This window comes from Girardinichthys multiradiatus, chromosome X, assembly GCF_021462225.1.
Source record: "Girardinichthys multiradiatus isolate DD_20200921_A chromosome X, DD_fGirMul_XY1, whole genome shotgun sequence".
Lineage (NCBI taxonomy): Eukaryota > Metazoa > Chordata > Actinopteri > Cyprinodontiformes > Goodeidae > Girardinichthys > Girardinichthys multiradiatus.
In genome coordinates this window covers 9568852-9589928 of record NC_061817.1, presented here as the reverse complement: position 1 = coordinate 9589928, position 21077 = coordinate 9568852, and the positions used below count along the sequence as shown (strand labels likewise).

At 41.7% G+C, this 21077-nt stretch overlaps 2 protein-coding genes across 5 annotated transcripts; both read right to left on the bottom strand.

The window, feature by feature from the left end:
* Positions 1-3031: 3031 nt before the first annotated feature.
* LOC124863506 (desumoylating isopeptidase 1-like) lies at positions 3032-20546 on the bottom strand. Of its 4 annotated transcripts, none has more exons than XM_047357895.1 (7): positions 20379-20546; positions 19457-19478; positions 17623-17692; positions 11517-11626; positions 11266-11388; positions 8740-8858; positions 3032-3105 (listed from the first exon to the last, which is right to left on the bottom strand). In XM_047357895.1, the coding sequence occupies exons 1-6, from the start codon at positions 20467-20469 to the stop codon at positions 8768-8770; spliced, it is 507 nt and encodes a 168-aa protein (XP_047213851.1). In that variant the 5' UTR covers positions 20470-20546; the 3' UTR covers positions 3032-3105; positions 8740-8767. The 4 variants fall into 4 exon arrangements, with proteins under 4 accessions (XP_047213851.1, XP_047213850.1, XP_047213852.1 ...); XM_047357894.1 differs by lacking the exon at positions 3032-3105 and adding an exon at positions 6062-6415; XM_047357896.1 differs by lacking the exon at positions 3032-3105 and adding an exon at positions 6062-6412.
* LOC124863505 lies at positions 14529-17023 on the bottom strand. The gene is made up of 2 exons (XM_047357892.1): positions 15125-17023; positions 14529-14798 (listed from the first exon to the last, which is right to left on the bottom strand). The coding sequence occupies exons 1-2, from the start codon at positions 16161-16163 to the stop codon at positions 14680-14682; spliced, it is 1158 nt and encodes a 385-aa protein (XP_047213848.1). The 5' UTR covers positions 16164-17023; the 3' UTR covers positions 14529-14679.
* Positions 20547-21077: the final 531 nt, after the last annotated feature.

Genomic DNA, 21077 nt, shown 5'->3' with positions numbered 1-21077 from the left:
CTGGAATAGCTCTGGATAATTTAGTAGGGTTATGCAATTCAAACAAACTGACTGGTTTCAACATGTTAAGCTTCAAATTTAGACTTTCACATGAAAGCAACAGTCACCTCAAAGTCAACTTTTACCAGATCCTGCATAGTCTTAATTATTCTTTTCATAAAATGGCATGGGAACTTTCAATAATTGCACATTAATCTGTTAATTATTCATATACAGTCTTATTTAATAAACCAGATATTTTATTAACCAATCATATTAATTACATGTAATCAGGTATTATGGACATTATTAATCACATTAAGGTCTATTTCAATTTCTACCGTTTTACTGCTAAAACTTAGAAGATGGAGGTTTTATGAATAAGAACAGACTGTTCAAGATATTATCAAACCTGAATAAAGGTTTAACTTTAATCAAAAGTTTTCTTGGTATCTCTCTGGAGTTTAGAGAAAGGCCCTTTCATTTGATTTAGAATTTTATATCTAACATTAATTTTGAAAGGAGAACTTCTGGGAGAATAATCCCAAACTGGACACGAAGATCAATGATTAAACAGTAAGGGTAGGACCAATGGTGGATCAGAGGAGTCTGTTTGCTTCCTTGGACCACTGGCGTTTCTGCTCCATGGTTCTACTGCCTCAGCTCCTCTCTCAGCTGGAGGGATAGTCAGAGTGACACCAATAGTTAGAAGTTAGGGATGTTAGAAAGAAAGATCAAGGTGAAAGTATTTTGCATTGGGGTGTGGGGCGTGGCTTGTGGCGAATCAGGAGAGCGCGGAACCCATATACGGAGGCTTCAGTCCTCGATGCAGCTGTTTTGGGTTCGAGTCCTGACCCCGGAGACCTGTGCTGTCTTCCTGTGATCACCTGTGATGTCTTTCTCCTCTACTCACCTCACTTCCTGTCTGCCTGCTTTCAAATAACAAAAATAAAGGCAACTAGTGTCAAAACAAATCTTTAAAAAGTATTTAACATTAAAGATAGTATTTCAACTATAAGGGAAAGCACTACATTTTGAAGACAGCACTACATTTTGATGGACAGTTAAAGGTGGGGCTGAGCTCACCAGTCTTGTGATCATGGATAATGTTGAGCATGTGCAATAGAACTTTGGCCAGAAGCATTTCAGTCATGTTTAATATGTGCAAAACGTTTTTGGACCTAGCCGTCCTAATAATGTTTTATATTTGTAATAACTCTTTGGGCATTAGTTCGTCAATAATCCATCAAATGTGCAACAGGTATTGACATATATTTATTAAATGTTCAATATGATCACTTTTATTGCCATTCTGGGCTTCAACAACTTTGTCATGCTCTGTCAGTTGTGTTTCCCCTGGTGTAATTTGGTCTGTATTTAGAAATACTGTGTATTTGTTTATTAATATGCACTGTACCGGATTTAAACAAATAAAACTTAAATGTTCTCTTTTATCTATCATTCTTTGTAAACCTGAGATGGTTGGGTGTTGATATCCCAGTAGATCAGCTGTTTCTGAAATACTCAGACCAGCCCTTTTGGTGCCAACAACTCTGCCAAGTGAAAGTCCCTCAAGTCCCCTTTCCTCCCCATTCGGATAGTTCTTTTGAACTCTAGCAAGTCATCTTCAGCATGTTTAGATACCTAAATGCATTAAGTTGCTGCCATTCGATTGGCAGATTTGCCATTTGTGTTTACAAGCAATTGACTATGTATCTAATAAATCGGACGATGAGTTTATAAAAGTTCATCTTGGAAATATTTCACCTTCCTAAATGTTGAACAGCATAAAACAGCTATAGAGAACTGATGAGTTTGTTGGTTAAGAGGAATTCGTGTGTCTCTCTGTTAACCTGTGATGAACTGGTGACCTGTCCAGCATGAACCTTACCTCTTGCCCATTGAGCACTGGGGATAGCCCCCCCTCTTCTCTCAGAGGAATTTGGGTGTTTATCAATGCGCCATCTGAGTTTGCCGTTAGCTGTTATGTTTGTTGTGTGTTATCTGATGTAATTACCACATGCTTTAGTAAAGACTTTGAATTTAAAAATTTGCCTGATGGCACTGCTTAGCCTCATAACAATCTAGATAGATTCCTGGGTGATCAAATATGGACTTTACCTCATGGCTAGCATGGCCAGCATATGGTACAGCCCATACAGTCCATGCTTCTAAGTCTCACACTGCAAAGCATATCAGCAAACAAGGAAGGTCATGTGAAACAAATCTAAAATCAATAAAGGTCATGGCCCGATTATGTTGCATGAGAATGCAAGATATGAAAAAAGTTGCAGTTGTATTTTGTTTTGCAAGTGTAGTGCAACAATAGGTTGATTTGGCTATGAAAAACTATTAATAAGTGCCAAAGGCAATTATTTAAAAAGTTACTAATCTTTATCTAATTTACAGGAAACAATAGCTAAATAGCTCTCAGTCTCTGTTAGTTATTGTTTTATGAATACCTGCCTGGTGAGGTGTGGTATTATAGAAGAATAGATGAAGGAGTGAATACATGCACTGGTCTTCTGGGATGTGGGATTAACAGCTAATCTAACATTAAAGTAGTGGGTGCAACACGTTTTATCAACCCCTTTTAGTCTCACATGTACCTTTAAATACCAGATATGCAAATATTAATCTGTGTATGGTGCTGGCAGCGTGCTACAGATGATTACAGCGCAAACAGAGTGAACTGCATAGTAAACACAGCAGAATTAATGGTGGCTAAAGTCTTAGCAATAGCAGAGCTTTAACTTTAGCAGCTGGGATAACATAGACACTATTTAGCATGTTTATAAGCACTATGTGGACATATTTTATGCAGGTTAGTGAGATAGGAGGAAAGGAAAACAGATAAAATGGAATAAGTTCATGTTACCAGACTATTGGTGCTCAAACCACTCACTGAAATAAAGTTAGAGTAACGGATAGCCTCAGCTCAATCTACTTGCATAATTTAGGCATTAAAACAAAGCAAAACAATGAAATAAACATTTTAATTGTTCTATCATAATAATAATCAAATAATAATCTAAACACAAATTTATTTCACAAATGAATTTTATTCCCATCGTGGCAAAAAACTCTTGACCAGGCAGATGATTTGATCCTATCCTTCAGATGATCCTGCCAACGAAAGAAGAAAATAAATTCACAAAGGCCTACATTGTTCTTGCTCCATATGGCTGAGAAGTTGAATCAGCTCATTTAGAAGGAAAATTATGAATGTCCTTGCAGCATTTGACAAATGTTACCATTCTCCTACTTAAAGAGAACTGTCAGACCGGGTCAGAGCTGTTAGCATTGGAGCACCTCTCTGAGAAAACCCTCCTGCTGTGGAGACACATGCTTCAGTGACACATAGGGGTGACTTTTACCTATAAGGAGATGGAGGGGAGCAAGCTGGTTTCCACTTTCACAGGAGTGACACCTAAACTAATGCAGGAAACACCCAGCTTTATCAAATCTTCCCGATTCCCTGCAGAATCACAACCCCCCTGTGAACCATAGAAACAAAAGGTGTCAAGAGGGAAACTTTCCTGTGCGCAGCTCCTCACATTTCAGAGTTAGGCTCCTGTCAAGAAGAGGTTGGACGGACAGTAGAGGGGAAGGGGATGTTTCACTGAATTTCCCAAGCAAAATAAAGTGTTTTGTGAAAGAGATATCCATTAATAAGATAACTCTTATGATTGTCTATTTATCCTGTCAGAAAAATATATTCAGTGATATTATTTTTAAAATCTGTATTTTGTGGAACACCTCGCAGCAGTTTGGATTGATTGTAACCGAACAAAAGATGAACGCTGCCACCTGGTGGACAGATGAAACAAACAAAACACATGGGCTGGAAAGTCTTTTTTTCCATTTCCCTACACTTTATCTAAATGGACAAATGTTGTACAACCTTTTCCATTCTGTGACTATTGTAACTCTGTTCAGGTCTTCTTCAATATTTCCTTACAGTGACTGTCCCATTACTGATGTATAGCAATAAATTGGGAGTCCAGCTTCTTTAAACAGGGCGTAAATTAAGTAGACAGCAATATGATGTTTTAATTCTTCATTTTGAAGGAGCAGAAGCAGAAAAGGAGGACCAAAGTGGGCTTTCTCTAGCTCCTGCTAAAATGCCAGGTTTCAATACAAAATGGGAACATGATAAATAATTTCACTTTTTCTTCCACTTAATGTAACAGTAGTTCCGTTGGGAGAAGAAATGGAAATAATAAAATAATACCAGCCTGCATTAGTGTGCAAACCCTGAACCTAAAACCTTGTTGAAACAACTTCTGATATAATGTCAGCATTAAGTACGCATCTAACAACAGTTAGAGTGAAGCTGAATAACCTAAAATAGAGTTCAGCTTTCCTACATGAATCTCTCTGACATAGTTTGCAGAGAGGTTATAAATTTGGATGAAAATTGTGTTATTGTACAAATTTATCAGTCAGATGACGACTAAAAAATGAAGGATTAAGAGTGGCCATCATCTCAAGCTTAAGCACAGCAGGTCTTCTGAACAATTTAGAAACCAAAAAAGGAAGCAGTATGAGTTGCCTAGTCAGGGTCCTGACTCAAATCACATTGAAATGTTGTACCATGGCCTTAAACTGGCTGTTCATGTATATATTTAAAATAAAATATTTGCTGTGGCCAAAAATAAAACAATTGTGCAAATTAGGGTGGGAAGAGTGTGATGTAAAAGACTCATTTGCAAACACTTGATGATAGTTGCTGCCATCAAGGAAGGATGGAAATGCTTAGTAGTTCATAAGATAGAAACATACACTCACCGGCCACTTTATTAGGTACACCAGTCCAACTGCCCATCAATTTCTAATTTCTAATCAGCCAATCACATGGCAGCAAATCAATGCATTTAGACATGTAGACATGGTCAAGACAATCTGCTGCAGTTCAAACCGAGCATCAGAATGGGGAAGAAAGTGTTTTAAGTGACTTTGAACGTGGCATGGTTGTTAGTGCCAGACGGGCTGGTCTGAGTATTTCAGAAACTGCTGATCTACTGGGACTTTCACGCACTACCATCTCTAGGGTTTACAGAGATTGGTCCGAAAATGAGAAAATATCCAGTGAGCGGCAGTTCTGTTGGCGCAAATGTCTTGTTGATCCCAGAGGTCAGAGGAGAATGGCCAGACTAGTTCAAGCAGATAGAAAGGCAACAGTAACTCAAATAACCACTCGTTACAACCAAAGCATGCAGAAGAGCATCTCTGAACACACAACACATCGAACCTTGGGGCGGATGGGCTACAGCAGCAGAAGACCACACTGGGTACCACTCCTGTCGGCTAAGAACAGGAAACTGAGGCTACAGTTCACACAGGCTCACCAAAATAACATTATAGAAGATTGGAAAAACGTTGTCTGGTCTGATGAGTCTTGATTTCTGCTACGACATTCAGATGGTAGGGTCAGAATATGGCATCAACAACATGAAAGCATGGATCCATCCTGCCGTGTATCGACGGTTCAGGCTGGTGGTGTAATGGTGTGGGGGATGTTTTCTTGGCACACTTTGGGCCCCTTAGTACCAATTGAGCATCGTGTCAACGCCACAGCCTACCTGAGTATTGTTGCTGACCATGTCCATCCCTTTATGACCACAGTGTACCCATCTTCTGATGGTTACTTCCAGCAGAATAACGCGCCATGTCATAAAGCACGAATCATCTCAGACTGGTTTCTTGAACATGACGATGAGTTCACTGTACTCGGATGGCCTCCACAGTCACCAGATCTCAATCCAATAGAGCACCTTTGGGATGTGGAGGAACAGGAGATTTGCATCATGGATGTGCAGCCAACAAATCTGCAGCATCTGTGTGATGCTATCATGTCAATATGGACCAAACTCTCTGAGGAATGTTTCCAGTACCTTGTTGAATCTATGCCACGAACGATTAAGGCAGTTCTGTAGTCAAAAGGGGGTCCAACCCGGTACTAGCAAGGTGTACCTAATAAAGTGGCCGGTGAGTGTATGTATCATTGTCCAATTTAAAAGGAATATCTTTATTTGTCATAGTACTTGTCCTGAATAAGCATTTGAGGAGAAACGCCACAAAGAGTTTCAATGATTTTTAATTATCGGTAGATTTACAAAGAAATGACAACAAATATACAATCAATACAAAGTGCAGAAATATATAACACTGTTTTCTTAAATAAACTGGTAAACAATACCTATAAATATCTGGTGCAATCTGCTGTTTTCACATGAAGGCTAGCAGCAAGCAACAACGTACATCGGAGCGATAAAGGGCAACCTGTGCAGTGGTACATTTCAGCGGTCGGGTTAGTGTGTCACTAAGCTGGAAAGAAGGAGGTGAGCTTTTAGGTTCTCCTGAGTGCTACGCTTGGAGCATTCATGTCCTGATGCATGACAGCAAGACTTGGAATAGCCAATCCCAGGGACTGCTGGGAAAGCAGAGAGTGTCCAGGATTTATTTATTGCACAAGAATGTGATTAAGTTTAATGCTGGTTTAGACACTTGGATATTCTTGTTTTTTGTTATTGTGCTCATCGTCTAATATGTTGAAGCAGAAAAACTCTGTAAAAGAACCTAAGGTCTTTTATCTAATGAATGTACACGGCCCCTACTAAGGTTGTGTAAAAAGACTGAAAATAAATTCATCTTTCATTGATTACAGTACAGGAACTTTCATTAGCATGACATCTTATTCCCCTAGGGTATAAAAACATGACATGACCCAGAGGCCGATTTCTCTTCATAATAGGAAACACAAGAGAACATATTTAAAAAAGGCAGGTGTATGTTGACTTAAAAAGTCAAGTAAATGAGTTTATGTATTCTCTGAGCAATAATTAAGATTAAAAAAAAACTAGAAGTGTAATAATGAAGCTTAGATGAAGAACTGCCACAACAGACAGTAAGGAGGATGGTAAGAGAAATAAAAGAGTGGCATTTCAGCGTAACCACGTCTCCATAACTACCATCAGGTACCATCTACATCCTAATCAGTTACTTTGGAGGCGCACCTGTCCTACCATTACAAATGTAAAGATGTGGAGTTTGCTAAGCACTTCAGCTGGGATTCAAATAGGATTATAATTAAAACTAAATTAAAACAAATACCCCTGGTGGGTTCGGCGTGAAACGACTGAATGTGCACACGAACAATAGATGGCAACTGTTAAGGGCAGTGGAGGATGTGTGGCACTGTGGGTCTGGAGAGTTTAAATGAAAATATGGTGACCTCTGCCAGAAAACTGAACCTGGATCAACACTGGGTTATTTATAGATCACATTTAAAAACAACAGGATGTTGATTTTTCTAACCCTTTTCAGTATGAGAATCGATTTCTGCAGTAAGAGATTAATTTATTTCAAATCTTTTTACACATCTTCACCCAGGGTATTTATAAGAGTGGGGGGTGCTGTGATGTACGAAAAGCAGTAAATCCCATGTCCTGTGATGCATTTAATGTTTAATACAATAAGATTACAGGAAGTGTTGCTTTGTGCACTAGATGTGTAATTAATATTCTTACAGCCTATTTATTTATATATATGAGAACCATTTTAGGGTCTAGACTATAGTTAGGCAGAGGGGGGTGAAGGCACAGAGGTGCGCTATATTTTAAACACACTCTGGTGGCTGTTAAATGATTGAAGCAGGTTAGTGTTGAGAGAGCAGGACGCTGCTTTAAAGAAGTCAGAAAGATTGTTTTTCTCTAATTCTCTAATCCCCTCTGCTAGTGATTATTGTCTGTGCTTAAGGACACTGAAAACTTAAAGTAAACTGTTGTTGGGTTGCACATTCTGGTGCGTCAGAAAAATGTAAATCAAAACAGATCGTTGTATGAAGAAACAAATACTGGAGACAAAAAGAAAACACAGAAGAAATACTGACTGGAACAATAACAAGGTGCAGATATAAAAATGTGATTCTCCTCTATTCCGCCAACGGACACAGAGTTTATCAAATATAATAAATTAAATCATTCCTAGAACAATCTCCAGCGATGAACAAAGTAAGACTCGACTTTTAATGGAAAAAAGAATATTGAATCTGTGTTTCAGTGCAAAAATTGCAGAGCTTTTGGTTGATTGACCAATGATGAAGTCTGAAGATTTTAATATATTATTCTTTATTTATACTGAGAGTAAATATCTAATTAATCAAGTGTAAATCTGCTCTCTACAGTAACTGGATAAATATATTTTTTCATTTTAAAACATACAACGCCATGGAGAGTTTACCCCCTTACAGATTTCTGCTGTTTTTATCTTTGTAGTTTCACTTAAATGTTTCAGACCATTAAACAAATTTTAGTATCAGACAAGGATAACCTGAATAAAATTTAATTTAATTGGCAAAAAAAAAAAAGCCAAAATGAAAGCTTGAAGTGGCCTGTTCAAAATCCAGGTTTAAAGCTGATTGAAATGCTGCGATGTGACCTTAAACAGGCAGTTGATGCGTAAAAACCTTCTACTGTGTCTAAAATGAAACAATCCTGCGAGGAATTATTTGATAGCTTTTTTTGGTAATCTTTGTCTGATGTTTGATGATCTGATGCAATGAAGTGTGTGGGAAAAAAAAAGCTAAAACAAGAAATCTTTCTCACAGTGCTGGAAATAAGTTCTGCATTTACTGTCAAGTCATCAAAACACTGCAAATTCTCATGAGATGTGAAAAGATTTCCCTCTAAACTCAGTGGTCATTTATTTTACGGAAAGAATGAGAAACAAAAGACAGAAAACAGAGAATTAAAAGACCTGGAGAACCTAAAGCAGCTCCATCCGGTTAGTTATTTCTTCCACCGTTAATGACGTTACTTCCTGGAGGGGCGATTTGCATGGAGTCAAGGATCGGTCGAAGGATTTGGCCGAAAGGTCTGGAGATGGGACAGAGAGATTTTATTTCGACATTTGGCGATAAACTAAAAACAACAAAAAAACTGCAAACATAAAAAAAAATCTGCAAATGATTGTGGGTCACCACTGTAGACTCTTTAGTACAGAAACAGGGCATGAACTATCTCGTTTGAAAAAAAAAAATGAAAAAAAAAACCCATCTATAGATCTTAGCAGGTTAAATATTTACAGTTTGACCAATTTTACCAAAACCTGCAATAAACGTTCTGTATTTTCTGAATTTCTCAATTTATACTTCAAAGCTACTCAAAAAAGTACTTACAGCTCTGGAAAAGATTGGAATTTTGTCATTAAAAACCCAAATTATGTCTACCTAATGCATCTCCATGCTATCATGAATGTTCACTTTAAACTCCTCCCTTGGGGGGGCGGGGGGTCCATCTCCTCTGTAATGCATTAGACATTGATTCTCGTTCTAAATGTATCTTATAATAGCCAACAGATGGGAGCTACACTTCTAGATCTCATTTATAAGAGCGTACTTAAAAGGCTTCCTTTTTTCTCTCTTGGTGGAGCCTTCAACTGCAGGAACAAAAAGGCTTTTACAGCTAAAACGTCCATTATTAATATAGTCTGAACAAAGGCATCAACTCCACTTTCGGCAGCTTAAGATCTGGAGAAATTACAGACCTCCAGAGTGTTTCAGCTGTGTGACCTAGAACCTTTTTCTCAGAATCTAACTTCCTAGAAAATTCTTTTTTACTCTGACCTTTTCTTTTATGTGATTTGAATGTGGGCCGCAAACGTTTTCTGTTCATGTCAATTAAGTCCGCCGATGCTGAAAAGCGTCACTCCTCCTACAGCAGGAGCGTCGATGCTTTGGAAAGGTTTTCAAACCAGGAGGTAAAAATCAAGATCAGTCCAATACACCATAGGTCCCCGTCCTTGGTGTTCGGGGCCCATTGTGCTACATGTTCTGGATGTCACATGGCTGATTCAACCCAACGGGACATTAGCAGATTCCTGTAGAACTTGATTGAATGCTGAGAAGTAAACAGAGGACCACAGCTGGACGCCACTGCAATGCAGCATTAATCTCAGATTGCACCATAGCGGTTACAGTTCAAAACTTAAATTAAGTCTCTCCAATCTTTTTTTGAAACAGTTAACTGTAACACAGAAATTACACATGATTATTTAAAGCAAGTCACTCCATTGAAAAGTGTAACTGAGAAACTTTAAACACATTTTGGAAACGTTAACTTCTTGTTTACTGTTTTGAAGCTGAGGAAAGCAGACAGAAATTTGAAAATGTGTAACATTCACAGATGCTGCACTATGAGTCCCAAAGGACCATTGACCACACACACACAGCAGGAACAGTTGTTAATTTAGTTTCTTTCTTCCATCCATCGATTATCTACCCCCTCTTAACCTTGCAGGGTCACAGGTGCAAATCTCCAAAACCAGAAAGGGCCCGGGCCAAGATTCGAGGCGGTTACCTTCATGGTGCAAATACTGCTCCATGGTGCAAGCCCCTGTTTTGTTTCTTTCAAACCTAAAATCTGCTACTGATCACCGTTCATTGACTGTTGTAACGGGTTTAATTATGTTTCTCGGAATGAAAAAACTGCAACATTTTCTAATAATACCAATATAAATCTCTAAAAATTTGTTTGACTTTGGTGTTTTCTCTCTCCACCCCCACAGGCGATGAAAGCAGACATGAGTGTGTAATTTATTTACACTTTGAGTGTAAGCACATTAAAACTAACATTTAGCATGTTTAAATCATGTTGGTTGAGCTGGTTTAAATGTTGGCTTTTGTTAAGCAACAATACCAAATACCCATGTTGTTCGTTTTAAGTGAAAAGAAAATCTGAACTGTAAGGGGATTTAAACGGAGATGACTAAAACAAAACTGGACTATTCAAGCAGTAAAAGATTTTTTTAGCGTTCTCCAACCATAAAACACCACAGTTAATCAGGGTAGATTTAAAAGCACTACCTAATTCTACCCTGGTAATCTGATTTGATCCCTGCAGTGAAACCAATGGAGGCTAAAGATCTCTTCCAGAAAACGACCCTAATTCCTGGAAAAGTGTTGTGCAGTTGAAACATGTCTATAGCTACCCTGGAACCCGGAAATGGTTCTTGATGTCAAAACACACCTTCTGGGATGCTTTTGTTAAACTTGCTCTGGTTAGCAAGCTGCAGAAAAAATATTGTAAGAATATATATATTTTTTTTTATAGTGTTGGAAAATGCGGTGGTTGCAAAGTTTCAGTTTTCAATTTAGTTTAAACAATTTGCAGATGAATAATCACTTTTTTTTTTACATTTTACAGTGCAATTACTTTTATTCAACCCTGCAGGAGACGTTTCGAGTCCTGCAGACACACTAAGGAAACAGAGTTTTTCACTCACGTGGAGAGGAACTCTGATGGAAGGTCTGTGATGTAAGACGGTATGGTCCTGCCAGTCAGGAACTGAGCCACCTCGTTAGTAAAAGTGTTACAGTTGTGCTCAAACAGACGATACCTGTCACCTCTGAACAAAGAAACAAAAAGGTGCAATTTGTATTTGCTGTGCTCTGTGTCCTGATGTTGAAGCCATTGCTGAAACAAGAAGAGCTTCAGTACAAGGGGGAAAAAAAAGAGGACAAACGCCCCAAGGACCTGTATGTGGTCTCTCCAAGAGAGGAGAGATGGTCCATAAACATCTTCTCGGTCAATTCAGTCTCGCCAAGCTCCACCACTGTTTCTGGAGGCCCCAGCATGGTCCCTCCCTTGGAAAACGGAGAGAAAAATGCTTTAAAAGTGAAATCTCACAGGAAAAACACTATACTAGTTCATTTGTCTTCAGGGCAATACTGACACCTACTTCTCTGAAACATGAGTGAGGTATCTCACTATGGGACACTTCTCCAGCACCTGTCCCCCAGAAGCTCTATTACATTACGCCAGTCTTGACTGGTGGACGGAAGTGACGTCCGCTCCCATGGGAGGGACTTCCTCCCAGTATAAAAGCCGACGTCACGTAGGTGATCTTCAGTTTAATAAGCGCACCTCTTCCTCGCTCCCTGCAAGGAGGGTGATCTGGTGAGATACCTCACTCATGTTTCAGAGAACCTGGGTTAAATGCTTAACCTAAAGTTCTCTTTCAACATTCGTTTCGGTATCTCACTATGGGATATTTCTGCTCCCGTATTGCGAGATAAGCTCACTCGAAGACCAACATATGCATCTTGCATTCATGGCAATGTGGAACCCACACCCAGAACCGTGTGAGCCAGTGTGGGCCTGGTGACATCCAGTCTATAGAACCTAGTGAAGGTGTGAGGGGTCGCCCAGTTGGCAGCCTCACATATTTCCTCCACAGGTATACCCTGGAACAATGCCCAGGATGAGGCCACACCATGAGTGGAATGAGCCCGCAGACCTGCAGGGTGTGCAAGGCCTCTGCTCTCATAAGCCATAATAATAGCCCCCACTACCCAATGCGAAAGACGTTGCTTTGTGAGAGGCCTTCCTTTATGTGATGAAGCCCACGACACAAACAGTTGCTCTGATTTACAAAAATCTGCTGTTTTTTTCACATATAACCGCGGAGCTTGTACTGGGCAGAGCGTATGCAGTCGTTCATGCTCCTGAGAAGAGAATGGTGGTGGGTAGAAAGCCATTAATTCAAGGGCACGGCATGGCAGAGCCGTAGCAACCTTAGGTATAAAGGCAGGATTAGGTTTCAGTAAAACCCTTGACTCACCCAGAAACTGCATGCAGGACGGGTTAACTGAGAGAGCTTGAATGTCACTCACACGCTTAGCAGAGACCAGAGCAATCAATAAGGCCGTTTTAAAGGAAAGCACTTTGAGCTCAACCTGCTGCAACGGTTCGAACGGTGCACGTGACAACGCATCGAGTACCATAGGTAAATCCCATGAAGGAGTGAGGCTCCTTGACACTGGACGGAGCCGTCGTGCACCTTTCATGAATTGACACACCAGGGGGTGCTGCCCCACTGTTATGTCACCAAAGCCAACGTGACAGGCTGAAATAGCAGCCAGGTACACCTTCACAGTGGAAAAAGCCAATCCTTTATCCAACAGTGCCTGCAGAAAAGTTAAAATGTCCGACACAGGGCTTTGCATTACGCTCACCATAGGTTTTGCGCACCAACCCACGAATGCCTGCCATTTATCCTCATACACGTTACGCGTGGAAACGGCCCTTGCATTTTGAATTGTGTCAATAACGTTCTGGGGAAGCCCACTGGCAGCCAGATTTAACCCCTCACAGGCCAGGCCCATAGGGCCATGTGCTCCGGATATGGATGAAATATTTATCCGCGTGCCTGCGTCAGGAGATCTCTGTGGAGGGGAAGCCGCCATGGCTCACCGTGTAGCATCTGAAAAATCTCCGCTAGCCAGTGTTTCCCTGGCCAGCGGGGAGCTATCAGAATGAGTGAATGTTTTCCCTCTCGCACCCTGGCGAGAGTAGGAATGATCAGTTCCAGCGGGGGAAAGGCGTACAGTAGGACCGGCGGCCATTTGTGCGCTAGCGCATCCAGTCCAAGCGGAGCCTGTCGCTCTGTCAGTGAGAAAAACATCGGACACTGAGCGTTTTCCCCTGATGCAAAGAGGTCGACCTCCGCTCGGCCGTACCTCTTCCATATCTGGGACATTACCTCGCTGTGGAGTTTCCACTCTTTGTAGCGGGGATTGCCCCTTGACAGCACATCCGCGCCTCTGTTCATTACCCCTGGCACGTGAGTCGCTCTTAGCAACAGCAAGTGTGAGCTGGTCCAGATTATCAGTCTGTATGCCAGCTCGTGTAAATGACGTGAGCGCAGACCCCCCTGTCTGTTGATGTAAGCAACCATTGTTGTGTTGTCCGTTCTGACCAAAACATGGTGCCCTTTGATAAAGGGCAGAAAGTGACTCATGCCAGCATCACGGCCAGGAGTTCCAGACAATTTATGTGAGCTGTCTGTGTTTGTGGACTCCAAACGCCGTTTACCATCATCCCCTCGTGAGTGGCTCCCCAACCTGTCAGCGAGGCGTCTGTGGTAATTACCTTCCTCGCCAGGATGGTTCCCATGGTAATGCCGGTGTTGAGAAAACCGGGACACTTCCACGGGCTCAGCGCGTGTGCACATATGAGAGAAACCAGGACGCTGCGGTGAGCATGGCGTGTGGGGCTCAAGCTGAGTGACGCCACCCACCTTTGAAACGGGCGCATGTGTAGACGACCAAGTGTGATGACCGCCAGCGCAGATGCCATCAGACCCAGCAGTCTGAGGCATAACCTGAATTTCACCTGTGTGCCTCTGCGAAAGAGTGCCAGACAAGCCTGAAAGGCTTTTACTCAGTCTGCTGAAAGGCGCGCTCTGAACTCGACTGAATTCAGGGACAGGCCAATGAAGGTGATTGTACTGGGGTTAAAATGCTCTTTTCCCAGTTTATTGTGAATCCCAGAGCTGTCAGATGTAAAGTAAGCATCTCGGCATGCGTCATGAGCTCCTCTAAAGACTGAGCTGCAATCAGCCAATCGTCTATATACGTCGCCAGACGCATCCCCCTTTCCCTCAGAGGCGCGATGGCTGCCTCGGTGCATTTCACGAACACACGTGGGCTCAGTGAGAGGCCAAAAGGAAGTACCAGGTACTCGTACATCTTTCCCTGAAACGCAAATCTGAGATATTTTCTGTGAGGGGGGTATATAGGGATATGGAAATATGAGTCTTTCAAGTCTATGGAGACAAACCAGTCTCCTTGACGCACAAACTTTATCAGAGCTGCGTGTGATAGCATCCTGAACGAATACCGTCTCAGATATGTGTTCAGAGCCCGCACATCCAATATCGGTCGCAGACCCTTTTCGGCACGAGAAAGTATCTGGAGTAAAACCCGTCTCTGCTTTGCTCCTGCGGTACTAGCCGGACAGCTCTTTTGTGCTGCAGGGAAATTATTTCCTCTTGCAGGACGCGAGCGGACTCTCCCCGGGCGTATGACTGTACTATGCCCTTGAAACGGGGTGGGGCTGTCACAAATTGGAGCCTGTATCCCTTGGATACAGTCTTTATCACCCAATCTGACGCTCCACACGCTCGCCACAGCTGAGTGTTGTTTGCCAGTGGACCTAAAGGTGCTTCCGTGTAAACACTGCGCAACACCGGCTGAGGGATCTGCTGTTCCGCTACAGTCGAGCCGCCGCTTGAGCGAACGGCACACGGGGTGCTGGAGGGGGAGGAGGCTGCGCTTTCCTGGGCAGACACAGTTTTAGCACTTCACCTTCCCTCTTTTTCTCCTCACAGCGTTTTTGCATGGCTGCCACGGTGGGGCCGAATAAGCTCTTCGGGTCCACGGGGGTGTCGAGGAGCTGGTTCTTCTCTCTTTGAGACAGGCTAGACAGGTTCAGCCATCTAGCTCTCTCCTGAGTGACCATCAGGGCCATGGCTCTCCCGGAGGCTTGGACACCGCTTCTGTGGAGACGCAGGCATAGGTCTGTCACCACGCACAACTCGTCCCACAAATCGGCCATCGGTGTACCAGTCATCTGCTCCTGTAATTCCGCTTGGTAAGCGAGGAGAAGAGATGAAGCGTTTAAGGCTTTAACAGATGCAGCCACCGCTTTGTAGCCTTTCTCATTCAGAGCGGACTGAAAAGAGTCAGCTTTGAAGGGAAGGGTAGGTCCTGCCGCTGTCATGGCTGACTTCTGCGATGGGTGCAGGTGAGATGCCAGCAGAGGTTCTATGGGAGGCAGATGTAAAAAACCGCCGGCCTCCATGCCTGTCCAGTCCAGCGCCGACCCTCCCAGGGCGGGGTTTTTGGCGGTGAGAGGATTGCTCCAGGACCGGGTTGCTTCCTCGAGGCACTCGGGAAAGACCGGCAACAGCTGTCTGCTGGAAGATTTGGCTCTCGGAAGCCGCTTCCCCTCATATCGGGATGTGGTAATTTCAGTGAGGGTTTCCGGCCACTCGATGCCCAGCTTCTTTGCTGCCCTTCTGTAGACATCATGCAGGTCCGTTGCAGTCGGGTTTGGGGAACCGCAGCGACTGGTGTCATCCGCCACCGAGGGCTTTGCAACCGACGGGATGGCATAAGGCTCGTCGTCGTCAGACCTGAGACTGATGGACTCCACTTCAGATTCGGATTCAGCGTTAGCAAGAGTGCTGAAAACTGGAAGTGTGGCCTCGTCTTCCTCTGGGTCAGTCAGTGGCGCGACAGCGTCGAGCTGATCACCCCGACTGGCTCCAGCCAAAGTGGGCTCTCTCTCATCAGTACCAGGAAGATCCGGTGGCGGGGGATTGGCTACCCCCATCATAGGATCAACCTATGCTTGGCGTGCTAGCCTGCGCCGACGAGACTTAAAGGAGAGCCATGCACAGTGCTCGCAGCTCGCCGGTGACGCCAACGCGTCCTGGGCATGTTGCAGCCCCAGACACGAAGCGCGGACAGAGTGGGTATCTGCCCCAGCTATGAGATTGCCACATGTGCAGGTTCTAGATGGTGGTTTGACTCTGTTCATGGTGAGAACGAGTGCAAGTTACTCAACTTCGTAAGCTCCGTTAAGGTTGCAGCTAGTTTGGTGACCAGTTGCAGCGCTGCTGTTTGGTGACAGACCAGCGTTGAAAAAGACTCAGAACAGTCGAGCACAGTTATTGAGAAGCACTCGGCGACCGAGTTGTTAGCTCGCTCTGTGAACAGTTAAGCTAGCTCAAGTTACTGTAATGACCGTCTGAGAGGTGCTTCTGGGAGCGAGAAGAGGTGTTAGACTGAAGATCACCTACGTGACGTCGGCTTTTATACTGGGATTCCTCCCAGTATAAAAGCCGACGTCACGGGAGTGGAGGTCACTTCCGCCTGCCAGTCAAGACTGGCGTAATGTAATAGAGCTTCTGGGGGATAGGCGTGGAGGCGTGTCCCATAGTGAGATACCGAAACGAATGTTGAAAGAGAACTCATGTTAGGTAAACACTGCAACATGGCGGCATAAAAGCTCATGCAGGGTGAAGCTACGGTGTCATTGTTTTAGAAAGTAACACGTTTTGGATGTACACACGGAAACACAGAACAGGCGATTGAAACGTCACTCTGTGACCCGGTCTCAAAAATTATTATTTTGGGTCTTCCAAAAACCCAGATCTGTGTGGACATAACGCCTAAACAACAAAATGTCTTTGAGGATACACCTACACTCAACTCCATGCAGACAGCGCCTTAGATTGTTGCCTGGTCCTATTTATTCACTTCCTGGGTAGAGATGCATAAATAATTTCAGCTTTTTCGTCCAAAAAATAATTCAAACTACAAACAAGGAAATAAATCCAACTTTTAATTTGAATAAGTTTATTTGGTGGAGGAAAAATATCATTTATTAAAAAATTGTTTAGAACAATCATAAATGCCTCAATTACTGGCAACCCTTAAATCTATGTCAATGAAAAGTACCTGAAGCACTTTTTAATTCATAGTACTTTAAATTGACTTCAAAGTTTCAAGGAACAGGTAATTATGAATCCATTGTTTGCTTTTTCTTTCCTTTATGAATGTAACATTTCTCTAAGAGATTCCTTAAAATGCAAAAGACAAGAGAACATGTCTTTCATGTAAGGCAGATGTGTGTTGATCTTCATAGGCTTGTTCATACTTACAGTGAGATCAATAATTCAAAAGTTCAAGATGACCCAAACTGTGACAAACAAACCTGTATGAGGACCCAGGTTTAAGGGAGGTTAGAAACCTTCTGAAGCTCACTGTTAACAACAGCAAATGAAAGTTACCGGTGAACAGCTGGAGATGCCATTCTCTCCGTAGAAGAACTCCTCACCATATGCCACTATAGCTGTGTGCCTGCAAGGAATGGCCCAGAGTAAATCCAAGTCACATAACGGAGGAACAATCTGCCCCAGCTTTTAATGCTCTCCACGTTGCTGGCCTACATCTCCTAATTTAGCGAGTCTTGAGAATCTGGCAAAAGCATGTTTTTATTTTGAAAAATAAAGGTTTTAAATATAAAAAAATCTTAATAATATGACCAATAATATGACCTTGTTCTGGGTGGAAGTGGACGTTTGGCCCATGAGGGTGGAAAAACTCCACTTGGACATCTTGACAATGAGCACAATGACTCTGCTAACCATCAATGCGGTCAATGCCCAACAGCATGTATTCTTGTCATAGTCCCTCAGGTCCATTCTGCTGAGCCACATGGGTTATTGTTGGAATGTGACGGGCGTTTACTGCCAGTTGTCCTCCTCTTTTGCAGTGTATTAAATGTCAGCCCAAACATCTATGTATTGTGCATTAGGTGTTATTTTTTTTAGAAACCTTGTCTGAGAGTCAAGCTCTTGTAATTTTTGAGAAGACCTGTTTTTATTCAAGAGTTTATTACAACATGAAAGTAGGGCATTTAACTAGAAGCTTGCAGGTCCTCTAGAACCCAGAACACGCTGATGTAGAAGGTTTTGAATGATCTGACGTGACACTTGGATGCCTCTCATCTCCCTTAAACGTAACTGGAGTCGAGTGGCGTTCATCATCCGGTTCCGCAGGGCACTGATCACAATGACATCATCAGTCTGGGATGTGACCAAAAGATGTCCATTTCTATGCCTTTCTGTGAGTCTATGAGTCTTTCTATATCTCTGTTGCAACCTGCTGATGACTCTCTGCGACATGCTAAGCTCAGCGGCCACTTCCGTCTGAGAACCTCCTGTTTCTAGCCCCACACTGGCGAGGAACTGTTGATCTGACTGATTAACGGATAAAACACTTGTTGTGATGTTTACCAATAAGCTCCTTGTTAGAGAACAGCAAGTTGTGCAAAAAATACTGAAACACTGACATGTGTATTCAAAGGTTCAGAGAAGGTTACATCAAGTTCACCTGTAAAGGTTATGGTGCATTTTAGGTTCATCCTGAAATTTCACCCAAAAGCTGAATATCCTTCACTTTGTATGGGAAGTGTATTTATGCAATGAATTTAAATAAATCTTTCTTTAAAAACTAGACAGTGTGGACACATCATGGTTGCCATATTGACAGTTTAAGTTTACTTAAAAAAATTATAAGAGTAAACTCACTAACCATGTGACATTTCACTGCTGTGGGGGATTGGAGGAGGGTCCTTGGTAATGTACCTAACCATGTGTTTGCCTGATTTTATTGCTTTTATTTAATAAAAATCTGACAATGTTGACTTAGGAGAAACTTAAGTAACCACAAATTAATAAAAATGTTGCTCAAAGCTACATTTAAGACATACTTCAAGCTTGACTTAGATTTTTCATATTTCCCTTTTATCTTTCCAAGATATTTTATACTTTGAAAAGATTTTGAAACAGTTTTCCATCAAATAGAGATTATACTCTGTGATTTTGTACATGCCTGCATATTAGAGAATCATATAATTGATTAAAATTAAGAATAAAAATACACAATAACATTATATTTGTGTAAAAAATCTCAAGTATCCCAAACTATGCTTTACGAATTTTTACAAATAATTTGCGCTTTCTTTAGTGGTATGTGATTTTGCCAGAGTCTCAAGAATCAGTATATTATATTCCAGGACGTAAAAGGCAGCATTTCTAGGGTTTAGGACGTCAAACTTACCATATCCCATCCAGCTGTTTACCTGCAACAACACGGTGATGATTAGTGACGACTGGAGGCAGCAGAACCGTTTTAACGGTTTCTGAAGAACCCGCCCAGCTAGCATTCAACTGACATTAAATGTTTAAATGTTGTTGAAATCATGCCAGTTTAAGAAAAAACATTAATTCAACCACAAAACAATGTTGAACACCAAACAGTTGAATTGGTGTTGTTAACTCACCATGGATTCAGCATTGAAATATCAACAGTTTTTGAGCTGTATGTCTAATCAACATTACTTTTACAAACACGACTTTTAAAAATGTTGCTGAAATATGTCAGTTGAAAAATCACATTGTTCCAACATCCAGACATGATGATACATGATATAGAAATGACTTTGATATTTCAACGTTGGTTAGATATGCAAAATCAAAACAAAATTCAACGGTTATCCAACTCAACTAGAGGCGACTGTGGCTCACTAGTCGTCTTGCAATCAGACGGTTGTGGGTTCAATTCCAGCTTCCTCCTGCCATATGTTGATGATCATACCGATCTGTGTATCGGTGTATGAATGTGTGAGCGTTAGTGAGTGCGATTGGGTGAATGTGGCGCTAGTGTAAAGTGCTTTGAGCGGTCTGTATGACTGGGAAAGCGCTATATAAGTTCAGTCCATTTACCATAACTACCTGATGTTGATTCAACAGTGACTCAATGTTAAAATGCCAGCTGGACGTTTACATGAATGGCAAGTCATAATGGCAAACCAACAGTCAGGATTTTTAATGTATCAGAGGTATAAACAGCAAAAACAACACCCAGACCTGTAAAGTTGCAATAAAATCATTTACAATTATTTGCAACAACCGCTTTTTTCAACATTATCTGTCCCTTTTCTGCCATTCAGCATCAGATTTTTCATGTAAAACCGACTTACCTAACATGATAGGACTAAAGCTGCGAGCCTTTCCTCTTGACAGGTCATAAATATAAAGTTGAACATTGAATAGAGGTATATTTTTATCCATTATTCCAACTCTAAATGACCTGTTTTTCAGTCTGTGGGATAGCTATACTGCAGACCTTTAAACGGTACTGATGAGTGGGAGGAGCTAACAAGGAGGTGATGTCATTACGTCCACGGACTTCCGTTTTTGTTACAGAATAAAGCTAAACACTACTGAGAAAGGAGAGAAGTCACATACTAACTTTATGGAGGTCAATTACACATATTCCTGTTTGACTTCCACCATGTTTGTGGCTTTACAATATTTTAAATCCAACAAATTGTCAAATGATAGTAAATAAAAAATAAATCGATATTCCATCAGAGGACAGAGCATGTCTTTTATCTAAAAAATCTTAATTAAATCACCGCTCAGAAGGGATAGAGGTAATGTTATCTCCTTTAGGATAGACCACAAATCTTTATGAAAAAGAAAGAAAGGTTCCCATTTTAAAAATTGTCCCATTGTTTCACATAACACGATGTTTTTTATTCATTGATACAAAATAAACATGGTGAAAAATGCAAAAAATATATATATTTTTATTGTAAGTAATTGAGGATTGCCATGTCCTGGATGACTGAGAGTTTACATTAGCGTATTGCTGTGTCACTAAGATGGTTTATGAA